This window comes from Podarcis filfolensis (genome assembly GCF_964270895.1).
Source record: "Podarcis filfolensis genome assembly, chromosome: 1".
Classification (NCBI taxonomy): domain Eukaryota; kingdom Metazoa; phylum Chordata; class Lepidosauria; order Squamata; family Lacertidae; genus Podarcis; species Podarcis filfolensis.
This window is the reverse complement of record NC_139604.1, coordinates 6908195-6922946: the sequence shown is the minus strand read 5'-3', so window position 1 is coordinate 6922946 and position 14752 is coordinate 6908195. Positions and strand designations below refer to the sequence as shown.

At 40.7% G+C, this 14752-nt stretch overlaps 1 protein-coding gene across 1 annotated transcript; it reads right to left on the bottom strand.

The window, feature by feature from the left end:
- Positions 1 to 4: 4 nt before the first annotated feature.
- On the bottom strand, positions 5 to 13505 carry PRLH (prolactin releasing hormone). Its single transcript, XM_083573532.1, has 3 exons — positions 13093 to 13505; positions 1283 to 1452; positions 5 to 481 (listed from the first exon to the last, which is right to left on the bottom strand). Exons 2-3 carry the CDS (start codon positions 1380 to 1382, stop codon positions 318 to 320), a joined length of 264 nt encoding a protein of 87 aa, XP_083429658.1. The 5' UTR covers positions 1383 to 1452; positions 13093 to 13505; the 3' UTR covers positions 5 to 317.
- Positions 13506 to 14752: the final 1247 nt, after the last annotated feature.

Below are 14752 nucleotides of genomic sequence, written 5' to 3'. Positions count from 1 at the left end.
AGTGGAGTTTAAGGATAGTTGTTCTGCGACACATTAAAGTCATTCACAAAAGGGACACCGTTTACTGGTGCAAGAAATCTGAAAATGAATTTGACAGTAAAAGGAATACAATGTGAGGGCGTAGAGAGATATAGTCTAAGGAAATTATTCAGCCAAACCCTGCTCTTGAACTCTACTCCTCTGGCATGAGACATAAAAGAGACAGGGCAAAAAGTCCAACATTTTTATTTGGCCTCTGGAGAGATTGCGATGTGTGTGTGTGTGTGTGTGTGTGTGTTCTTTCTTGTCGGGATGGGAGATCGTTCACTTCTGAGGCATCATTCATCTTGCAGCTGCTCATCGCTGTCTCCTATGGGGAAGCAGGCTTGCTGGGGCCGGTGGTCACTTTTCTGGGCATTCTCTCCAGCTGCTCTCCTTCTGCCAAACCGTCCCACAGGTCGGATCCCTCGCCCCGTGTACCAGGAAGGATCAATGTCTGGATCTGGAAGGCAAAGCCCAGGTGGTATTGAGAGCCTAGGAAAAAGAAAAGTCCTTCCCACCCCTGCACTGGAATACCTGGCATTGCTCTGCCATATTCTAAAGCACTGGCACACTTGTTTGTGGGGAGGCAATGTGAGCTTTTCAGCACTAGCAAAGCTTTTTTGCAAGACTACCCTTGTTGAGCTGATGGCATTTTTTCTACCTGTCTAATTTCACACCTGCCTAATACGCCTGCGGGTTGTGCGCTAGGAGTGGCAGTGGCAGGAATAAAGGAGTGAAAGAGAATCACACATGGAAGGACACCATGTAGCAAAGTGACTTTCGATGCATACGGAATGCTATTAGAAAAACCAACCAATAATTTCCACTTTCCCTGGCCGGGGGGACCCTGGAAGGGGGAATGTTTTTCTCCCCTGGCTTCGAAACTTCCAAAAATGTTCCACCTCTAGTTGGAGGGCCAAAGGTTCCCTCCACCTTCTGTAGGCGCTCCCTCCTCTTGTCTTCTAAGGTCCCTCAAGACTCATCACAAGTGCATGTTAAAGATCAGCAAACCCTGAGCTGAACTCCTTTATGAAAGTTCACATTCCACTTCATCTGGTTTGATGATTGTGCTGCACACCCATCACTCGGGTCTAGCTGTTCATCCAGGTATCAGTGGTTGCCATGTCCCTTAACGCACTGCAGGGGACACTGGCCATATCCCAGTGCTACAGTTATAAATGGCTTCCTCAGAAAGGGTCTCTTCAGCACAGCTGCTTTAAAAAGTTTTGTCTTCTACCCCGTACAGTCCCCAAGAACTTACTTCTGACTTCCACGGATCGCTCAAGGATTCGGCATTCGGCGTCAGGCAGCAGCAGGCAGTCCATCAGCAAGCACAAGAGGCAGATGATGAGGAGCCTCATGTCTGTTTCCTTTTCCTTCTTCAAAGGTTCTGTGACTTGTAAGGGGAACCTGGTGAAGCTCAGGCCTCAACTGCAGTCACAAGGGAAAGGTCTATCAGTTTCAGGCAAGGGAAGTGCCCTTCAAAAGCGCACTTCAAGATGAGTGACAGCAGCAACACAAAACTCCACAACATGCACAACAGGTTTGCAACTTTCATTTCAAGAACTATTAGTGGGGGATGTGAAAAGAAAAGGGAAGGGAAGGGAAGGGAAGGGAAGGGGAAGGTATTCAGCTGTATTCGGGTTTTTGCCTGAACATGCAAAGGCTCAAAGTGAGCACATGCAAGTCCCATCCTCTTTTTTTAAAAAAAATAATATTTATTACTTTTCCAACAATTTAAACAAAACAAAATAAACAATACAATACAATACAAAAACACTACATAACATAACACAAAAACACTACATAACACTAACACATTAAACTAACAAAACAAAATAAAAACAATTTAAAACACACCAAACAATTTCAATATCTTCTCTTTCATTCACTTATTTCAGCAACCTCCTCACACCTCCCTTTTTGTATTCCACTTCCATTAATTGTTTCAGCAATTCCTTTCCATCTTCCTCTGTTTTCTATCCTATAATTATCTTAACATTTCTAACCTTATTTTTTCCTTTAATACTCTAATAATCTAATTATACTTAGTCCCTTATAACATTTCTACTAAAGCCATATAACTTCATTTCTACATTTTTCTAACATTCATTAATTTTACAGTATTTCTGTAAATAGTCTTTAAACTTTTTCCAGTCTTCTTCCACCGACTCTTCTCCCTGGTCTCGGATTCTGCCAGACATTTCCGCCAGTTCCATATAGTCCATCAACTTCATCTGCCATTCTTCCCGGGTGGGTAGATCTTGTGTCTTCCAATACTTCGCGATAAGTATTCTTGCTGCTATTATTGCATACATAAAAAAAGTTCTATCCTTCTTTAGCACCAATTGGCCAACCATACCCAGGAGAAAGGCCTCTGGTTTCTTCAAGAAGGTATATTTAAATACCTTTTTCATTTCATTATAAATCATCTCCCAGAATGTCTTAATCCTTGGGCATGTCCACCAAAGGTGAAAGAATGTACCTTCAGTCTCATTACATTTCCAACATTTATTATCGGGCAAATGGTAAATTTTTGCAAGCTTCACTGGTGTCATGTACCACCTATAAATCATTTCCATTAAATTTTCTCTTAAGGCATTACATGCCGTAAATTTCATACCTGTGGTCCATAGCTGTTCCCAGTCAGCCATCATTATGTTATGTCCAACATCTTGTGTCCATTTAATCATAGCTGATTTTACCGCTTCATCCTGAGTGTTCCATTTCAACAGCAAGTTATACATTCTTGACAAATTCTTAATTTTTGAATCTAACAATTCTGTTTCTAATTTTGATTTCTCCACCTGGAAGCCAACTTTTTTGTCCAAATTGTATGCCTCCATTATTTGATAATAATGGAGCCAATCTCGCACTTTATTTTTCAATTTTTCAAAGCTCTGCAGTATTCTGTCTCCGTCTTGTTCCAAAATTTCCCAATATTTCGGCCATTTGGCCTCCATATTGAGTTTTTTCTGTGCCTTCACTTCCATTGGTGACAACCATCTTGGGGTTTTCTTTTCTAACAAATCCTTATATCTTATCCAAACATTAAACAATGCTTTTCTAACAATATGGTTTTTGAATGCTTTGTGTGCCTTTACCTTATCGTACCACAGATATGCATGCCAACCAAATGCATTATTGAAACCTTCTAAATCCAGCACGTCAGTGTTTTCAAGAAGCAACCATTCTCTCAGCCAGCAAAAAGCAGCTGATTCATAATAAAGTTTAAGGTCTGGCAGGGCAAATCCACCTCTTTCTTTAGCATCAGTTAATATCTTAAATTTTATTCGAGGCTTCTTGCCCTGCCAGAAAAATCTGGAAATATCTTTCTGCCACTTCCTGAAACAGTCCATCTTATCCAAAATTTGCAGTGTTTGAAACAAAAACAACATCCTTGGCAACACATTCATTTTTATCACAGCAATTCGGCCTAACAATGATAACTTCAAATTTGTCCATATTTCTAAGTCCTTTTTCACTTCGATCCAACATTTTTCATAATTATCCTTAAATAAATTCACATTTTTGGCAGTCATGTTAACCCCTAAGTATTTCACTTTCTTTTTTTTTTTTATAATATATTTATTAAAGTTTTCAAATAAAGCATATATTAGATAAGCACTTATCATTGTCCATTTAACATCTCTCAATTGTTACATGGGACTCCCCCACACCTCCCGCATACACTTACATCATTATTAAATTAGTTTCAAACAAATTATCATTTAATTCATCTTAATTAATAATCTTAATTTGGTTTGACATATAATTCAACCTTAAATCTAATTTAATGGTAGACAATTGTCTGCACTGGCATCCAATTCAGCACTCAGCCAAATTACAATATTTTTGTAAATAAATCTTAAATTTCCTCCAGTCTTCTTCCATCCTTTCTTCTCCCTGGTCTCGAATTCTGCCGGTCATCTCGGCTAATTGCATATAGTCCATCAGTTGCATCTGCCATTCTTCCACAGTGGGTAGCTCCTGAGTTTTCCAATTCTTGGCAATTAATATTCTTGCTGCTGTTGTTGCGTACAAAAAGAATGTTCTGTCCTCTTTTAACACACTCTGGCCGACAATACCCAGGAGAAAGGCCTCTGATTTCTTAGTGAAGGTGTATTTAAACACCTTTTTTAATTCATTATATATCTTCTCCCAAAAGGCCTTCACTCTAGGGCAGGTCCACCAGAGGTGAAAAAATGTTCCTTCATTTTCCTTACATTTCCAACATTTGCTATCAGACGAATGGTATATTTTAGCCAGTTTAACAGGGGTCATGTACCATCTATACATCATTTTCATCACATTTTCCTTCAACGCATTACATGCAGTGAAGTTCAGCCCAGAGGTCCACAACCTTTCCCAATCTTCAAACATAATATTATACCCAATATCCTGCGCCCATTTTATCATTGTTGATTTTACCATTTCGTCATGTGTGTTCCATTTCAGCAGCAAGTTATACATTCTTGAAAGTACCTTAGTCTTAGGTTCTAACAGTTCAGTTTCTAACTTTGACTTTTCCACTTGGAATCCTAGCTTTTTGTCATTTTTAAACACTTCTTTAATCTGAGCATAGTGTAACCAGTCTCGCACTTTGTCTCTCATCTTTTCTAAACTCTGCAATTTCCAGTTGTCACCATCCTTTTCTATTATCTCCCAATATTTTGGCCAGTTGGCCTCCATATTGGCTCTTTTCCGAGCCTTAGCCTCCAGGGGTGACAGCCACCTCGGAGTTTTATTCTCCAGTAAGTCTTTATATTTTGTCCAGACATTAAAGACTGATTTTCTGACAATATGGTTCTTGAAGGCCTTATTTATCTTAGCTTTATCATACCATAAATATGCATGCCATCCAAACGCATTATTAAAACCTTCCAAATCCAAGACATCCGTATCTTCAAGAAGTAACCAATCTTTTAACCAGCAGAAAGCTGCAGCTTCATAATACAACTTTAAATCTGGCAGGGCAAAGCCCCCTCTTTCTTTCGCATCTGTTAATATTTTAAATTTGATTCTGGGCTTTTTGCCCTGCCAGACAAATTTAGAAATATCTTTCTGCCACTTCCGAAAGCACTCTGTCTTGTCTACAATCTGCAGTGTCTGAAACAAAAATAACATTTTTGGCAATACATTCATCTTGATGGCAGCTATTCGGCCTAACAAAGAAAGTTTTAGTCTTGACCAACTATCCAAGTCTCTCTTAATCTCTGACCAACATTTTTCATAATTATCTTTAAATAAACTCAGATTTTTTGCTGTTATGTTTACCCCTAGGTATTTAACTTTTTTAACCACATTTAGTTCTGTCTCTTTCTGAAGCTGTTCCAACTCAATATCTGTCACGTTTTTCCCCAAAACTTTAGTTTTTTGCTTATTTAACTTAAATCCTGCCACTCGACCAAAGTTTTGAATCAGTTGTAGTACTCTTTTCAAACTAGACTCCGGCTCCTGTAATGTCAGAACTAGGTCATCTGCAAAAGCTTTAAGTTTATATTGTTTCGCTCCGACCTGAATCCCTTCCACCAACCGGTCCCCCCTAATCATATTCAGGAGCACTTCCAGAACCGAAATAAACAGTAATGGGGAAATCGGGCAGCCTTGTCGTGTACCTTTTTCAATTTTAAACTCTTCTGTAACCACATTGTTAACTATCAGTTTAGCCTTTTGTTCTGAATATATTGCCTCAATCCCGTTCTCAAACCCCCGTCCCACTCCCATTTCTTTTAAATTCCCCTTCATAAATTTCCAAGAAATGTTGTCAAAGGCTTTCTCCGCGTCTATAAAAATTAAAACTGCTTTAGTGTTTATGTTTGTTTGTAAAAGTTCCAATATGTCTATAATGTTCCTTGTGTTAGTAAACATATGTCTGCCCGGGAGAAAGCCTGCCTGGTCTTTATGGATTATCTCACTTAAAACTTTCTTAAATCTTCGTGCCAAAACATCTGCAAATATTTTGTAATCCACATTTAAAAGGGAGATGGGACGGTAATTCTTGAGTTGTGTCTTTTCAGTTTCTGACTTTGGAATCAATGTGATAAATGCTTCTTTCCACGATTCAGGCGCCTTCTTCCCCTCCATTATTTCATTACTGACCTCCAACAAAGGTTGTATCAAATAATCCTTCAATGTCTTGTAGTAGTTAGAGGTCAGTCCATCTGGCCCTGGTGATTTGCCCTGTTTCAGACTCAGGATGGCCTGTTCAATCTCTTGTCGTGTTATTTTGCCATTTAAAATTGTTCTATTTTCTTCTGACAGCTTTGCTAATCCATTTCTCTCCAAAAATTGTGTAATCTCTATTTCATCTTGTGGCCCTTGAGTATATAACTTTTTAAAATACCTCTGGAAGCACTTTCTAATCTCTCCCGGGTTCTGAATGTTCCTTCCTTCAACCTCTAAGTTTGTTACTGTATTTAATCTTTGTCTCCTTTTCAACTGCCAAGCTAGCAGTTTCCCACATTTATTTGCCGATTCAAAAGTTTTTTGTTTCATTGTTTTAATCTTCCATTCTATTTCCTGATTTATCAGCTTGGAATATTGCGCCTGATAAAGTTTAATTTCTCTCAGAATCGGTTGGGACTTCGGGTTAGATCTTAACTTCTTCTCCAACTCTTTGATACTTTCCAGAATTTTATCTTTCTTTTCATTTTGCAGTCTTTTCTTTAAGGAATTCTGTTGAATCAAGAACCCTCTCATCACAGCTTTACTTGCATCCCAGATAGTTCTTTTTTCCACCGTAGTGTTCAAATTAATCTCAAAATAGTCCTTTAAGGTTTTTTGGGCCTTCTTTACAATTCTTTGATCTCTAAACAGGCCATCATTCATCTTCCATCTAAAGGAGCCGATTGGGATCAATGTCATATCCATTCTCAAGGCGTTATGGTCGGAGCATGTTTTGGGGCAGATTTCCACCTTCCTCACCTTAGGTGCCAGACTTCTAGTTATCCATATTTGGTCGATTCGTGTCCAAGTCAGTTGAGCTTCAGAAAAGAATGTTCCTTCTCTTCCCAGGGGGTTTCTAACTCTCCAGATGTCAACCCAGTCCATATTGTCAGTCATTTCAAAAAAGGTCTTAGGTAGTCTTCCCTCTTTAGTAATGTTCTGGTTCTGTGACTTATCCATATTTGTTGATACGACCCCGTTCATGTCCCCCATCATGATGACGTTGTTGTAATCCAGATAATCCAGCATGATCTCGTGCAACTTCTTATAAAAATCCGATTTTCCTTCATTTGGAGCATAAATTCCTAATATCAAAATTTTTTCTCCTTGATACTGTACTTCTATTGCGAGGATTCTTCCACTTTCATCTTTAAAGAGAAATTTTGGTGAAAGGCTCTCTTTTGCATAGATCACTACACCTCTCTTTTTAACTGTATCCGATGATATAAATTCTTGACCAAGCCTTTTATTTATTAACACCTTTCTATGGAGCCTAATCACATGTGTTTCTTGTAAGCATATAATGTCCAATTGTTCCTTTTTTAGAATATGAAAAATTTTAGACCTTTTTTCGGGACTGTTACAGCCATTTATGTTCCAACTCAAAAGCTGCAGAGACATCCTGGATAGATCTGGTTATTCTTTCTGGGGTGGTACCTTGTTCTCCGGTCCTTGAGGATCCGAGGGGGCGGGCTCCCCTGGAAGTTCTGGCGCTGGCAATCCAAGTCCTTTGTGGAGGTCTTCTCCGTGTGCTCCCAAAAACTTGTCTCTATCTTCCACTGTTTTGATTTTGATCTTTCTCCCTCTGTAGGTAAAGGATAATCCTTGTGGAAACTCCCACCTGAAGATAATTGCGTTGCTTCTCAACAGTCTTGCCAATTCCGTGTAGTTAGATCTGAGGTCCAGCAACTGCTTAGGAATGTCCTTGTAGATTTCAATTCTCTTGCCCAAAATGTCTAGTGACTTTTCGTAGTGCAGGCCCAAAATCTTGTCCCTTTCCTCCTTTGATCTCAGTGTTATCAAACAATCTCTGGGCTTCTCTGTCCTTCTGACTCTGCCAAGCCTGAAAGCAGATACAATTTTAAAGTCTTTTTCCTCTAACTTCCAAAACTTGGCAAATTCCTTAGTTAGAAATTCAATAAAATTATCTTCTTCCACCTCTGGTATTGACCGTATCCTCAAGTTGGTCTCCCTGTTTCGCAGTTCTGTCATCAAAAAGTAAATCTGATGTTCTCCAACTTGTTTGCTGAGTGGTCTTACTTCTTTCTCAAGTTCTTCCAATCTTTGACTAGTATCTTCAGCCAGTTTACGATTTTCACCTACAGCCTCCTTTAATTCTCCAATAGACTGGGCATTCTGTGCAACTTGTCCAGTCAGCTTATTCAAGCTTTCTGTGTTCTGTTCAATTTTAGCTGTATGCAAATCAGCCTTCTTGTCCAGAGCCTCCAGTTTCTCCAAAATTTTCTCCAAGACAGAGCTACTTGTCCCTGAAGCCATATCTCCCAGGTGCAGCTCCTCTGTCTCACCCTCCCCTGCCTGTATTAGGGAGGCCGCCTCTATGTCTGGAGGCAAAGTGGAAGGCAAGGCCGGCACAGAAGATCTACGCTGTGAGGCTGCAGATAAAGTTAGAGTTGTTTGTTTAGTCCTTCCTCTTCTCCTTGCGCCACTCATTCCAAAGTTATCTGTAATCCAAGGTCAATCCAAGTTGTTCCCATGAGAAAGCAGAGTCCCAGATGCAATAGTCAAACAGAGGCCGGGAAAGGGAAAGTAAAACAAAGTCACTGCTGTAAGTCCAAAATCCTCTAGAGGGAGCTTGATACGTCTTCAGGGAAAAGATCAAATCCAAGTTAAACTTATAAATTTAAATCCATGTCTATCGCCTCCACAATGTATTATTTTTAGCAGAGTAAAACTTAAAGCAAAACAGTGTTTCTTACAGTGCCTTGACTGCAACAGTTTCAAAGTATCCAGTTCCAACTCAGAATGTTTCAAAATCTGAATTCAATGTATCCAAAGTTGCAAACTGGTGCTCATCCAGGCAGCTCCAGCACCAGAGATTCTTATTTATTTTATAATCCACTGGTGCCACAGAAGAAGAATATCAGTGCACCCCGAATATAACCAGCAAAATTCAATAGCTCAAAGTCTTTCACTCAGAAAACTGCTTTAACAGGGTGCCAGCATTTAGTTAACGCATAACTTTTTGTCTCCACTCCTCCTGCTCTTTGCTTAAAGTTCAGTATAGCGGGAGATGGGCTTCCTGCTTATCCTCACTCCGTTTTCAGCCAGATTTCAACTTTTTTAAAAAAGTTTTAAAAGTTTCATAAAGTTCTCAAAAAGTTTCAGAAAGTTGACAAAAGTTTCAGAAAGTTTTCAATGTCCAAATTTACTCACGGGTTGTAGTTTCCAAAGTTCAGAAAAGTTGCAGGAAGAAAGGACAGCGCTGACCGGCAACAGCAATGCGGCTTCACTTCGCTGTTTGCGCAACGACCCACAGCGCCGCTACCCCCTCCGCGATCCGGAGCCCCTTACGGGGTCCCTTCAACGTTTTGGGGGCTGCTTCTGGCGCCCGCCGGGTCCCGAGACCACAGGCTTCTGCCACCTGTGGTTTTCCTGAATGGGTCTCCGCTTCGCCGTAGCGGACGACCCGTTTACAGCGGAGCTCCCTTCTCCTTACTCGGAGAAGGCAGCCATTACCGGTCGCGCCGCCTCCGGAAGTCAGTATTTCACTTTCTTAACCAATGTTAGTCCTGTCTCCTCCTGAAACTTCTCTCTCTCATTCACAGTTAGGTTTTTCTCTAAAACTTTAGTTTTCATCTTATTCAACTTAAAACCTGCTACCTGTCCGAATTCTTGAATCAATTCCAGTACCCTTTTGGTACTAGATTCTGGCTCCTGTAAAGTCAATACTAAGTCATCAGCAAATGCTTTCAGTTTGTACTGTTTAGCTCCCACTTGTATACCTTTAACCTCTTGGTCCTTTCTAATCATGTTTAACAAAACCTCAAGGACCGATATAAAGAGCAATGGAGAAATTGGGCAGCCTTGTCGTGTCCCTTTCTCAATCTTAAACTCTTCTGTCACAGAAGAAGATGCAAGTCCCATCCTCAAGTCTTCATGAGCAGGTTGTCCTCAGTCCCTCACCATCCCTGAGCTTGAATTTGAGTAGCATTCCTCATGCAGTCTGGGTCTCTGATGATGCAGTGCACTCTGCTCATGCAGAGTATTTTTTAAAAAGAAGTTTTCTACTTTTTCCATGGAAAAGGCTTTTTATGCCTAAATCCTCTCTGTCTGAGGGGGGGGGGGGAGTTGGGGTTGGGGAGGGAGAATGTGAATGAAAATGAATATCCTTGTCTATCCATACATATCTGATTGAGACAATGCCTGATCGAGACACCCAGTAAGAATATGGGCTCTCTCTCTCTTTTAAAAAAGGCATCACCCAGAAGTCTGCCACTTCTCCAGCAGAAGCTGAAATCGACTCTACACATCCCAGTCCATCACATATGTTTAATGTGGGAAGCCCTATCCTATGTTCAAATCCCTCTCAGGCAAAGCTTATCTTGAGCCAATCCCTGGCTCTGCCTGGAGCTCTTTGGAGAGTAAGTACGATAAAATGAAAATAAGTAAATGATTTTCTTGGTTTTTTTTTAATAATAATATTTTATTAGGTTTAACAATAAAAAGATACAACCAGACATAATACAATAAAAACACACAAAAAATATAAGACACAACAATACAATCTTTCACAAAAAAGAAAAAACAATCAACACACAACAAATAAAATAAGGCAGACACAAATCACTCTTTTTTAGTTATTCATCTTTGATTAACTTATTTTCCTGACTTCCTCTCACCTCCCTTTTTTGTATCCCTCTTTAACAATTAGCTCAGCAAATTCATATCGTACTACTTTGTCCTTAAATATTTTATCTCCCAAATTTATAGTTTCAAATTTTTATCTCTTGTTACTAGAACCTCTTCATTTTATTTCAATGTCATCCACATTCATACATTTTACAATACTTCTGTAAATAAATTTTAAATTTCCTCCAATCTTCTTCCACCAACTCTTCTCCCTGGTCTCGGATTCTGCCGGTCATCTCAGCCATTTCCATATAGTCAATTACTTGCATCTGCCATTCTTTAAGTAAATGATTTACTTGGTCCTATAAGGATCAGAAGCTCTCAAGTTGTTAGGTGGGAAGCCTCAGCAGAAGAAGAGTTACACACACACACAACACGGAGACAAATGCCTCCGCAAAGGACCTCAGATTTCCAGAACATCTGGAGGGTGGGGAAGTAGTAGTTGAGGGGAGAAGACAACAACATACAGCACAAGCAAATCCCATCAAGCGTCACCTTCTGGGCCAACAGGTAACTTTGAGGAAGATTCGGGAGGCGTAACCATGAAAGGTCTCCTGTGTGAACGAAGTCCTCATGTACACATGTAACATCATAGTTGTGACACTGGCAAAGGAGAGGGGGCAGCTGCAGTGTGCACACGCACCTATTTGGATTGGGGTGCCCCTTGCTTACTTTCAATATTTCCTATTTAGTATTTCAAAATGTGGACATTTTAACCTTCACTCTACATTAGCCTGTTAGCTAATAAAAGTTGTTTTTCACCTTTGGAAGAACAACTGCCATCATTCTCTAGCAGTCTTTAAGTAAAAAAAAACTTAAGGTAAATTTGTTTTTTTTTAAAGGAACCAGAATTGTTTTAACTCTCAGGGTCTCTGCAATTTTTCTTGCTATGTCTCTCCCTGAATCCTTTGTTGGTGAGAGAAAGAAAACAGACGTGCCCTGGCTCATAGCTAGAGCTGCTGTCCTACAGCATTGCATGAAAGTGCAAGGGGAGAACTGTGTACAGAGCTGGAGATGCTTCTGAAACTTCTACTGCAATGGCTCCAGCATCTCAATGTTTGGGCCAGCCTCTTTTCAGTTTAAAGTTTGCTTGCCTGTTCAGCTGTGCAAAAAGCTGAGGCAGAAAGTTCCAAGGCACTTCCGGCCGCGTGTGTGCAGCTCTTCTCCCGCGTATACACATGTATATGCATTTGTTTTGTGGGACTGTAGTCAGGATAACTGTAGCCAAATTTTCAAAAACACCAAGCACTTATCATACAAATTAAACTGGTAAGACATTTCAGCTAACATTTGATTGGAATTGTGAGCCACTGTGCAGATTTCGGTTGCAGGGAAGCACAGTGAGTTGGGTCTGTGAAAACTGATCTGTGTGCAGCCTTGACCCAACAGAAAGCACAACACTTTCTACCATTTCTAAGCATCATACATGTTGCGCAGGGGTCCTCTCCTGGGTCTGGAAACTTCTTTCCTATGTGCCGACCACACCTGCTGAACTAGGGGCATCTTTCCCCAAGTCCTGATGCATTTTGGCACATTTCCTGTTCATCCTCACATTATAGCCTGACCTTTAAAGGCTTCTCGCCAAAAGCAACCATGTTGTTGTATTTATTGGCTGCAAAATACATTGCAAACTATTCATTCTGAAAACCAGCAAGCCTAAATGGAAATAAGGTTGAATCAAACCACAGCTTAGACATGGAACTCACACACTGGCTTTGGGTCAGTTGCTGCTTCCCAGCCTCAGTTTCCCAACTGGTAAGCTGGCATAATAATTGCCTCCCAGTGGATTGTCATTTATGTCAATATCTTAGGGTATATACCTAAAATAATTGCAGTGACAATTTTATTCTTGAAAATCTTAAAAATCCTAAATTATTGAACAGCATCATCTACTATTTCTTTCTGGGAGCAGCACTAGTTTATCTCAAAAAGGGGATACCTGAGCTTTGGTTTCAGAAAATAAAAGTAAGCTGTTAGAAGATCTAGCTAGAAACCCCTTCGGTTTTTATTACCCTAGCAAACCATTATCACTTTAAAATGAAATTACAAGGCCACATACACACAACAAAGCAGCAAAGTTAGAAAATGCTCACGGTGGGCATGGGATGGAAAGCCATTTTACTCAGACCGCTCCCCAAATTTATTTGATGAGGCTACAGGTGCCGCACAAAGCATGCCTTCTATTTAGTCTCACTCATCCTGACTTTTTTCTGAAACAGGCAATGAAAAGCAGAACTGAAGAGGAATACTTACTTTTTTCCTGGAGTGATGGAGAGTGGCACTGCTTTGCTCTCTTTTCAGTGAGTGACGCGGTGAGAGCCGGTGGTCGCTCTATTCCTTTTTATGCTGTCCCTTTGTCTATGTATGGCTGCCTGTGACATCATCCGGACTGGAACAAGGCATCTCAGCATAATCCTCCCATCATCCCATAACAACTTATGTTATGGGCTGCAAAAGATGGGTCCTTCTTCATATTATATTGCACCTGAGAATTCAGCTTTTGTATAGTACTCTAATATCCTAAAATGCATATTTGGTTATTAAGAGGGCAATCCTATGCATGCCTACTCTGGTGTAAATCCCACCGAGTTCAAGGAGACTTTCTCCCAGGTGAGAATGTGTATGTGTACAGCACTACATTACATTTTATATGACTGCAGCCTAAAAACCAGTACTCCAAGATTAAACTGCAAATGTTCAAAGCTCTCCCCACCCCCCCGTTCCTTCCTTCTGTCCACATGGAGACCATTGCCAATGAATTGCCTTTGTGTACTATGCCATCTTCCATATATTGTGTGACCACTTAGTTCACAGTGATTAACTAGAATAAGTTGGGCAAAATTGCATGGATGCATTTGTACACCTCGTTTGTTTTCATAGAATCATAGAATTGTAGAGCTGGAAGGGACCGCAAGGATCATTCAGTCCAACCCCTTGCAACGCAGGAATCAAATGCGTAATTATTTTGTTCCAGTTTGTCTTGATGTTGATGATGGTGATGAGCCAGTGTGGTGTAGTGGTTAAGAGCGGTAGTCTCGTATTCTGGGGAACCAGGTTCGCTTCCCCCGCTCCTCCACCTGCAGCTGCTGGGTGACCTTGGGCCAGTCACACTTATTTGAAGTCTCTCAGCCCACTCACCTCACAGAGTGTTTGTTGTGGGGGAGGAAGGGAAAGGAGAATGTTAGCCGCTTTGAGACTCCTTAAAGGGAGTGAAAGGCGGGATATCAAATCCAAGCTCCTCCTGATGACATTTCTATCTCAGCCTTCATCCCAAAGGAGCCAAGGATGGCAAACAGCAAAGTAGCAAAAGTAATGAAATTAACCATAAAGCAAAACATTTTAACAGGGATTAAAAACACCCACATCTAAAATGGTTTAAAATTGTTTTGTACTCCACTGAGAAACAGGCAATAGGAGTGTATTGGCAGATGGGATATGGGAGGTATAGCCAGAGACACTGATTCTCAGGAACTCTGAATACATGACTGTGGCCTGCAGAACTCCCTACATTGGACTGTGGGGATTCCTATCAAGAGGGGAGAGGAATTATACAACGAAATCTATTGTTCTGTTCCTGGGCTCCTCTCTGCATGGTGGGGTTCACTTCCCATGTCACTGTAAATACAATGGAAACCATGACCATGAGCCATTAGATTTCAGTGCATGCACTGAAAGAGATCAGAAGAGGGGGAGGCCATCTTTTCTCCATTCTTCTTCTGGGCTGATCTTCAGCCATGGGGTGCACAGCACAGCAAACCACACACTGCTTGCATCCTTCCTGTCTTTGCCTCTTATATAAAGATGCAAGCAGCCATTCCTCTCTGGCCTGGTAGTTGCTTGTGCACCTACAGGGTGTGTGGGTGTGTGTTCACTGGAAATGTGGGTTTCCAGAGTTTTGGTGGCACACAATGGA